Below are 10450 nucleotides of genomic sequence, written 5' to 3'. Positions count from 1 at the left end.
TGCTTGCGCCTCTTGGAGGCATTCTGTTTTTAATTTCCAATTGTAAAGTCATCGCCAATAAAGAACACCCCTTTTTGGAATTTTGTCTCAAGAGGTTTATCCCTTACACAATCGTCTGATCCTTTTTAATTGTTAGCGACTAACCCGCGCGAAACACATATAGTTTGTAATTATCCTCCAGAGCACTGTACTTCGCCTAAAAGGTTTCTGTCGTCATATATGTTCTTGAATCGTGTTAGTTCTATTCAGTCCAGTATATCAAATATGCTCTTGTATTCCATTCCATTTTTTTCAGTTAGAAGCAAGTATTTTGTTATTACTCGACCTGAAACAGTTATATTTGGTTGAGAACTCAGATCGTTTGAAGGGAATCAAAGGTTTTATCATATTCGACAAAGCAAACATACTGAGAGTTTGATCATGATGAACTGCTTCATTGAAAGTGTTTCGCGTGTGTTAATTCGCTAACAATTAAAGAGGATCAGACGATTGTGTAAGGGACAAAACCTCTTGAGACAAAGTCCCAAAAAGGGGTGTTCTTTTTATTGGCGATGAACTTTACAATTGGAAACGGAAAACAACGTGCCTCCAAGGTGCGCAAGCACACGAGTTACAGAAAAGGAAGTGCTTAAGTCTAAAAGCTAAAGGAATGAAAATTACATATTCTCTGTTCGAGAGTTTTGGATTCGGTCCTTTGCTTCTATGTTCTTTCTCCCTTTTATAATTCATAGGCGATCCCTTTGTGATTAACTGCTCTAAAAAACTGCTTGATCGCCCTATAACTACCCACTTTCTTTATAGTGGCCATTTTATCATGAAACTGTCCTTTTAACTGCTGCCATTATCTTGCATCGTTCAACCGCTTTCGATTGAACCCCTTGAGTCATGGAACGTGATAAGGTTACTTTAGCAACTGCCTCAATAACTGCATTTCTTGACAATCATAATGCGTTATGTTTGTTGATACCTTGGGCGATTTGAAGATTTGGGCGAGACTTTGGGCGACCGTATGCCACTCTATTCGTTCAGACTCTGAGCGACTTGCAAACTTGGGCGATAGCGTTACCGTACTATTGGGCCCCTTATTTGGGCATTCACCTTGATTCGTTCAATTGGATTTCGTTCTTTGGGCTGTCTGATTTGGGGATCCTCCAATTGGGCTTTACTCTCTAGGCTGTTCGATTTGGGCTGAATTTTTATGTGTCAACAACAATGATGCATATCCGAAATGTTCCGTTTTTAATAATATTATATGGGCCACAATTAATTGGCCTTACACCATATCCTATAAAAGTTAAATGAGTAACTGATCAAAATTGGACTAACTAACTTGTAATCCACTATACACAAATCTCAAATATAACAAAACACAATAGATATAAACCCAAATCTCATCTTTTACCAATGAAATAACATGAAATGTACATGTGGATACAAAATACATAGTGAGACCCATAACTATTTACAAGTGATCTAAAATCACATCTAAACATGAACATGCGTCCTAAAACACTAACTACATGCTCTATGAAGTGTGTTATACTAACAAATTTTGTCGTGTGGCTCTAACTTCAAAATCAAGGCTCAACTCCAAAAGATGCCCAAAAACTCAACTGCTACCTGATAAGAAAAATTGTGACAAAATATATGAGTTGATAGCTCAGTGAGTGGAGAAGTTCGAAAATAAATATACTTCTTCATTTATGCATTTTAATCAAAATCAAGTTTACATCAATAATAATGATAATCAAGATGGGAGACATCCTCATAATGCTGAAATATATAATCTCATAGTCATGATATAATCCTCAACTCAAACTCATAATATTGTCTTATCACACCACATGTAATCCATCAAAAATGTAACCTATGATTGAAATATACAATCCATCCCTCGGGTTAAGAACTTTAACCGCGGGCCTTTAGCCCCCTACGTGAATGAAAGCCAGTCTCAAGATCTCTGATAATCAATTTTAGAATATGACCAATGTCGCTCCGTAAACTATATGTACATGATCAAAATCCCTCCGTGTAAGATAAAACACGATCAAGGCCCCTCTATAAACTAGAAAAAGTATATAATTACGAATACTTTTTTGGTCGATTTCAAAATCACATGTCACATTCCAGTTCATAAGTAATCCATGTACAATCTTAATGATTTCACATATATCATAATAAAAGAATCTTTCATAATAATCATGTAATTATACAAGAAATTCACATAATTGCACATCATGTAAAAGTATAATTAATACATTATAATTTTTCATTCATTTAACTGAATTACATATCTTATTATATTTAATTCAATAGTTTCCTTTCAATAAAATTAAATTTAAACTAATAATCTAACCACTACAAAATTAAATATAATTATGCAATAAGTAACTTTTTACTTACTTTTAAATTGAAGAATTCAAGTTTAACAGTATGAAGCACTTAATTTCTAACAGCATAGGCAAACTTTCCTATTTTTTTCCTTTTCTTTTTATTCCACCTAGTATAATGCTTATTTTATTGTTTTTTTTTTTTTTTAACTTAGCATGATATGTTTGACTATATTTTGGTTTTGACTTATTGTAACTAATTAAGGTATTACAATTATCAACTTAAGGTTCAAGAAAATATCTATTAAGATAATTGCTCATTTTGTTTCCTTCTGATTTACATAAATTATAGGTTTCTGCTAGTGCTAAAAATATTAGTATGCTAATTGGTATTGAAGGGAAAAAGAACAAGATGCTTTCCTGAAAATAGCCCACAACTATTCTAAATTGTTATAAAGTGAGCAGAAGTCATTTTAGGTAGGTGGATGGGGGTATGATTGATTGGATAATTTAAAATGCATCGTGTTCATTAGAGATTTAAAATGCATTGACGAAGTAAGAGAGTTTTGCAATGGGATTAAGGAATACTTGACATTGATTTTTGCATTTGTTATTTGTGGGAACCTATAATCCTTGTCTTCTAATTTTTTTTGCATTTTTGTGCCCAACTATCCTTTTTTGTTGCGGTTAATTCTTGCAAAAGATGTTGATTGGTTATATTTGCAGGCAAATCGACCATTCTCAGATTGCTCTTTAGGTTTTTTGACGCCCATACTGAAAATATAGGAATTAGAAACTTCTATTTCGCTGAACCTTACATAAAGGTGGTGGGTGTAGTTGTTCAAAGTGACTTATAAGTCACTCTATTTCTTTTGATAATTTCAATTGTCCTTCTCTAGCGTTATCTTCTTTTCTTTGATCCTTGATGGTTTTTGTGTTTAGCTAGAGCAAATTATACTACTATTCATCTTCTATTCATGTTATTAGGAGAAAGAATATGCAAATGGGAATCTCTACTGCTTTATATTCAATAAAATGTATGTTGTATAAAGAGTACCAAGTTAGACTCTAAGTTACTTCTTTGTTTCATTTTGGTTTTATTACTCTGTTTTTGTCTCTATTGAGTTCTAGTGGCACCAATTAAATCTTTCAGTTCAGTGCAATGAATGCATTAGTGCTTTATTAAAGAACTCAAGAGATTTGCCATACTCACTAGCCTTAGTTGTATAAGATGAGCTTGTATAAAACTTCAAAATAACACTGCTAGAATTCATGGGGATCAACAAGTCGTAAATTGAAGCCGCCAAAACATATTAAAACAACTGGAAAAAAATAATTCTTTCAACTTTGGATTGATTAGTCTTTGTAGTTCGGAGAAACTATGCTAAAGACATACCTTAATATAGTTGCAATAGGCTTCCTATTGGGATTTTGCTCCTATAAGTAGCTGAGCCCAGTTGGTATAGAGATCATATCGTTGCAGTAAAAAACAATATTTAATCAAAGGTTCTTTTTCAAACATTGACAAGTGGTCACAACTTGCTCTTGTGACATATTTTCTCTCCCTCTTCATAAGTATTGCTACTCCTGTAAAAATTAAAAAAAAAAATAATAATAATAAAAAAAAACCTTATGTTCAAGGACCTTATATTAACTAGGTGAATTATGTTTAAGGGCCCCATATTAACTAGTTGCTTAAGACCTCAAAGTTCTTAGGACTGGCCGTGACTATCATACAGAGGAGTTAAATTAGTAAAAGTCTCCAGCATGCAGGTTATTAGACACAATATCGACCCAAATGAGAGAATGGATTCCTAGGCTCAAGCTGGCCAATTTGATAGATATTGCATAAAAATATATATATTTTATTATGTAATAATGACATATGCACATATAAAATTATAATTAATATAATTATGTGTGTGTGTCTGTGTGTATAAGTTAGAACCGCAAATTAAATATTAATTAAACAATACAATTTTAAGAAAAAGTATTAAAAGAATTAAAAAATACAACAAGAAATATATGATGAGTTTAAGATAGGTCCCAAAAGATGTAATGAAACAGTGAAAACATAGAATCTGTCTCACCGCTGAGAATTAATAACCAGTTGCCTTACGGGTAAGGCAGTGCACTTCTCTTTCCTGACTATCTTTTCATAATTAATTTTTACTTGATGAATCCTAAAAACATGTCGTCGTGTTCGACTCTATCCGACGATTCAGCAAGGATAGATTAAAAAAGAATACTAAAAATAAAGCAAAATTTCACTGTGCCTCTTGGGTATATTATTGTTAATATAGCTTGACAATTTTCGACATTTTTTCAAATTTAGCTTGACAGTTTTTTATTAGCTCGATTCAATTATTAGGGTCACGAAGCTAGTCGGAAGAATTATTGAATTCGATCCTACTCAACTCAATAATATTGATAATAAAGAATTTATTATTAGCTTGGTCAATCGGAACATTCATATCGTGCCTAACTATATTGCTACAAGAATTTGGGTGAAAAAGTTGAATTTGAAAATGCATGCGCATGGTTATCTAACATCAAGAAATCACTAGCATTGTACTTTATAATTTTATATTCTGATACTATTTAATTTTGTAATCTATTCAAAAAAATGTATTAAATATTTTTATGAATTAGTAAGATTAAATGAAAATAATTTTATAAAATTCATGCATATTTGAATTGATCACACTACATGATGGTTGTTGATAGCATATCGCTAGCGGGGGCCACTGCTTCCACCTATTGATGGCTTTTGCGAGTCATCGATAACACGCTATCTACAGTATCAATAGTTGATAGAGAAAATATATTTGAGGTAAAAAAATAATATCATTTAAAACATACAACATAATACATACAATAGGTATATATTTTGACGTTTTGATACATGAAGTCAAAATCATATAATATAATATAGGGTCGAGTAGCAACCTCAACTTGAGAGCGGAGGAAGGAACCAAGTCAAAAGACAAAAATCTTTCCTTCGAGAAACTCATTCTCGATAAGCTTCAATTCATTATTCATCAAATCAATCTCTCTCTCTCTCACGTATATATGCACGTGTAGGTGTCGAACACAGCATGTACACAATTTTGAATTTCTAACCATTGAAGTTGAGAAGAAGAGCCCTTGTTTTGAGGGCAATATAACTTTAAATGCTATCCCCAATTTTCTTCATTCAATTGCGGTTGTATACATTTTTGAAAGTGAAATTTCGGACTAGTCATAACTTGTTGGATGATGGGTCACTAAATTATATCAACAACCAATTATTCTTCTATTTAATGAATACAAACAAATGACAATTATTATATGTACATACATAGGTGGCATTTTGGTTTGTCCAATTCTATGAATTCTCATATCTTTTATAGGACAATTTTTTGTAGCTTGTGCTTGCTTAGTTAAATTTTTAAGTTGATTTTGACTTAGAGCCCATATTTGATTTTACTAAAAATCATATTTTTAGTAAATTTTAATAAAATTTGATAAAATATGTGATTTTAAAGTTAATAAAAATTGTGAATTCAATGAAATGTGCACTTCAAAATAATTATTGATACTAATTTAAATTATTATAAACTCTCTTAGCTAAACAGTCTTTTTATTAGTAAAGTAACATTAGAAAGATGTGGTAACTACTATGGCCTTAGCTCTACTTTGACATTTCAAATAGTTCTTATTTTAGATAAACACAGCATTATAAACTTTAAATAGTTCTTATTTTAGGTAAACACGACATTATTGCTCTCTTACAACCTCATTAGCGCCAAACTAAATGTTAGTTTTGAAGTCCCTATTTGGTGTGATCTAAAATTTTGATGAAAGTTTAAGTGGAAGTCAACTGTTAATTTCAATCACACATTTCATGCGATTTACAATTTTTCAATGGCATATTTTATCAACTTTTATCAAAATTTACTAAAAATTTGACTTTTAGTTGTACCAAACAAGGGTGGAGTCTTTTAAAACAAGGAGTTAATATTGATAATTCGGGGACCATCTTGCAGCAATCAAAGATTTTCAGGGACAACTTTGCCACATTCGAAAAATTCAGGTACTAATTTACTGAGTTAGAAATTTGATGAGGCCGATCGATGGGGTTCAACTAACTAAAAGGTTAAAAAAATAAATAAATCATGTGCTACCATACCTTGGAACAGAGAAAAAAATAAACCAAAAAAAAGGCAGTCAAAAAAAAAAAATAAAAAAAAAAAAAAAAAAAAATCATGTGCTACCATACCTTGAAACAGAGAAAAAAATAAACCAAAAAAAGGCAGTCCAATTTGTATCTCATACAGTGTTCTAAAAAGCTCACTTAGGCATCATCTAGGCTCGAAGTTTGGGCAAAACATCTCGCTTCGCGCCTAGACACTTTTTTTTTTTATTTCCTAAGTGGTTGAATTTTTTCCTTCGTTTCTTTCTTCTTTCTAGACACGTTATATATTTCATTTTTTGTTTTTTAAAAGATTTTTATTTGACTTTCTAGTTTATTATTATTTTTTAAAAAAACTTTTATTTGACTTTTATTTCAAGCTTCTAGAAGATTTTATCTATACAAAAGTTAAAAATGACTTTATCTAAATGGTTAAATAATATTTTAAGTTATGACGTTATCTACATTAGATAATTATGATCTTGAAACTCATTTTATTACAGATTCTAAAAGCATGTATAAAGTTCTTATAAATCTATTAAGTATGACTTGTCTAGTTGAAAGTTGAAACTATGAAAAGATTTCTAATTTTTACATTCCAGAAATTTGAAGATTGTATAATTGACTAATGGTAGGAGTTATTAAGTAAATATTATATTTTATAATTTTAAATATTTATTATGTATTATTTTAACTATTGAATAATTTTTAAAATGATTAAAAAATTAAAATAACATTATAAATAAGAATTTTTTTTTTTTTACGCATAAGCCTCGCTTAAGCTCATAAAACTTGAAGTTTCGACTACACGCCTAATCACACTTTACGCTTTTTAAAACATTGATCTTATGTATGCATATTTTATTTTATTTTTTATTTTTTTGAGTGGCGAGGGGGGTTGGAAAAAATAAAAATAAAAAAAAAGAAGAAGAAGAAGAAGAAGCACATTCCACTTTAAGCTTTACATATTCAGATACTAAATTACTGAGTTAGAAATTTTGTGAGGCCGATCGATGGGGTTCAACTAAAAAAAAATAAAAAACACATTCCAATTTGAAAAAAATTTAGGTACTAAATTACTGATATCTACTTTTCAATGATGGTGTGCATGGATAAGATATATAAGAAAGCGAATTCTTCTGAAAAAAATTGTATCTTTCACAATGAATTGGTGATTTTTTGAGTAAGTTTTCACGAAATTTTCTTTAGAAACGACTCATTGAAATAATGGGTCATCATTGAAATCTACACATACGAGATCACCAAATGTTCAATAGTCCCTCCATTAAATCCTTTTCCTTCATCTTACTGCTAGACATCTCTCATCTGTACATATTTTCGATTTGTTATAATCTAGTGAGTTACGAATAGAATTCAAAAGGTTCAACTTTTATGATTCCATCATTTGTAAGTGATTTGTAAAAACTTCTAGATACGTATGCAACGTTTTAATTGAATATATTGGACCAGTTGAATAAGAATTGGAAATTTAAGGTTAACATGCAATTTAAATGTGGCATGGAGGACATGGATGAAGTGTTATTGGTGGATTGAGTGAAAAGTTGAACCCAAAAATAGAGATTAGCTCGATCAACCAAGTCAACAGAAATCAGGACATAAATAAAAGGTTTGAAACATGGTGATTCTGAGTAGCATGTGGATGGTGGTTTTATGATATTGCTCGAGTGAGTATACAAAAGAGTTTATTTCTTCAATAATTTTCTCGTTATACAATTAAGTTTGAATTTATTTTTTTATTTTTTTTAATGAATGATTGATGACTCAAATCTTTTAAAAAAAATGTGTGTATTATGTAAACGAGTTAAATTCACCAATGGCCATTCATATTTATGTTTAGCGTTATCATCATCATGGCAACCTAATTTGATTTTGTTTCATCATAGCTACCCAACATTATATTTAGAGTCATTATAGTTATTCAACTTGATTTCATTTTATCCTGACCATCCAATTTCATATAACATTTCACATGGTCACCTAACTTCTTTTCACACTTTTTACTAATTTTAAAAGGGATAAAATAGTCATTTTGCATAATATATAAAAAATGAATTTAAAAACTTATTTTTTTAAAAAATAAAACCTTATTTAAAAAGAACGTTACATAAAAAAAAATCTATTTGGAAAAAGGTTACTTAGAAATAAAATAAAATAATTATTTTAAAAAAAGTTCCTAAAAAATAAAATAAAATAAAAACTTATTTAAAAAAAAAATTTAAAATAAAATAAAAAGTTATTTTAGAAAAATTAAATAAAATAAAAATGTATTTTAAAAAATCTTTTTAAAAATAAAAAAAAAACTTTTATTTTTGTTTTTATAATATTTTTTATATAACGCTAAAATTGTCATTTTACCCTTGTTAAAATGAGTGAAAATTGCGAAAAGAAATTGGGTGACCATGGTGAAACGTTATATAAAATTGGGTGGTTCTGACGAAATAAAATCAAATTAAATAGTCATGATGACACTAAATGTAAAGTTGAGTGGTCGTTATGAAACAAAATCAAATTAGGAGGTCATGGTAATATAAAGTTGAATGATCATCAATAAATTCAACCCCATAAATGAGTATCAGTCCAATCTAAAAAGTATATGTATTACAGTGTTACTTGCATTTGAACATTTGCTTATAATCGTTAATTTTTTTAAATAATTTTTTAAATCTACCTTTGAACACGTCTCTTTAATGAGAATCATTTAAAAGTATTTCTTAAATTAAAATAAAAATAATAATTCACTGGAAAATAAAAAAGAAAGAAGCATTTTATTCAACAGGCTCTTGTCGACATGCATATGCATAATGCGTACCATTCTGAAAGATATTATAAATACGTTTGAGTCTTATCTATATATAGCAAATTTTTCCCTTGCTCAAAAGATAAATTGCTGTCGATGTATTGAGAGAGCAAAAAAACTTATATACATCTCTCACCTCTCTGGTGCTGTCAGACTACTAGTAACTGCACACACACACAAATAGAGAATTTGAACAGAAAAAAACCCGAATATAACATAAACTCTTGTTTTCGGACTCTCATTTTGATTTCTTGGTGTGTTTGTTTTTTCTTCTACTCTTAATTCTTGAGTTCATTCAAGAAGTCGTTCAAGGAAATGGAAAACATTCTGCATTTCGTGATTGGAATTTTTGGTGGGTTTTTCTTCATTTTCTTGTTCTTGGGCTTTAAATTCTGGGTTCTTGCATGGATTTGAATGCTTATTGCGTTTAGTTTTATCTTTATTTTATTTAATTTTTTTTCTGTTATAGGCAATGCTTTTGCTCTGTTCCTCTTCTTGGCACCATTGTAAGTACTCAAAACCCAAGAAGGGTTCATTAATCTCTCTGTTTGAGGTTTCAATCTACGGGCCATGAAAAAATAAAGAAAAAAATTATGAGTTGTAATATGTATTTTTAGCTGTCATTCTCTTATCTTTTTCAAAATATGCTTCAACTTTCTTCACAAGGACATTTTTTTGTACAGTTTCGGAAAATCTTCAATTTACTAGTATCATTCCTGAGTTGTGTTTATTTTTAATCAGAGTTTCTTGATGATGATTGTAGGATCACATTCAAGAGGATCATAAAGAAAAGGTCTACAGAAGAGTTTTCAGGCATACCTTATGTAATGACCATGCTCAACTGCTTACTTTCCGCATGGTATATCCATTTCTATCCCAAATGTTTGAGTTTTTCACTTTTAGTTAGTGAAGGCCCATCACCATTAATTCTTTAATGAATCTGCTTTTATGGATTTTTCTTGAATTTTCTCCTGTTTAACTGCATTTTCTGGAGATTTTATAGTTTATAATGGACCCATCACCAGTAAAACTTTTATGGCTCTGCCTTCATGGAATCTTCTTGAATTTTCCTCTGTAAACTTGAATTTATCCTCGTTTCTGTGTGCCTTTTTTCGGAGTGGGTTGTGG

At 30.1% G+C, this 10450-nt stretch overlaps 1 protein-coding gene across 1 annotated transcript in view; it reads left to right on the top strand.

Moving 5' to 3' along the window:
* The first annotated feature begins 9389 nt into the window (after positions 1–9389).
* The window catches only part of LOC111408733 (bidirectional sugar transporter SWEET1-like), a 2656-nt gene continuing 1595 nt past the window's right edge, over positions 9390–10450 (top strand). The window contains exons 1-3 of the mRNA XM_023038492.1: positions 9390–9674; positions 9792–9828; positions 10086–10181. Of these exons, the coding sequence (XP_022894260.1) occupies positions 9638–9674; positions 9792–9828; positions 10086–10181 (170 nt within the window). The 5' untranslated portion in view covers positions 9390–9637. The remainder of the gene's footprint in view (positions 9675–9791; positions 9829–10085; positions 10182–10450) is intronic.

Source organism: Olea europaea, chromosome 14 (genome assembly GCF_002742605.1).
Source record: "Olea europaea var. sylvestris chromosome 14, O_europaea_v1, whole genome shotgun sequence".
NCBI lineage: Eukaryota > Viridiplantae > Streptophyta > Magnoliopsida > Lamiales > Oleaceae > Olea > Olea europaea.
This window is presented reverse-complemented; position numbering and strand designations above follow the sequence as displayed.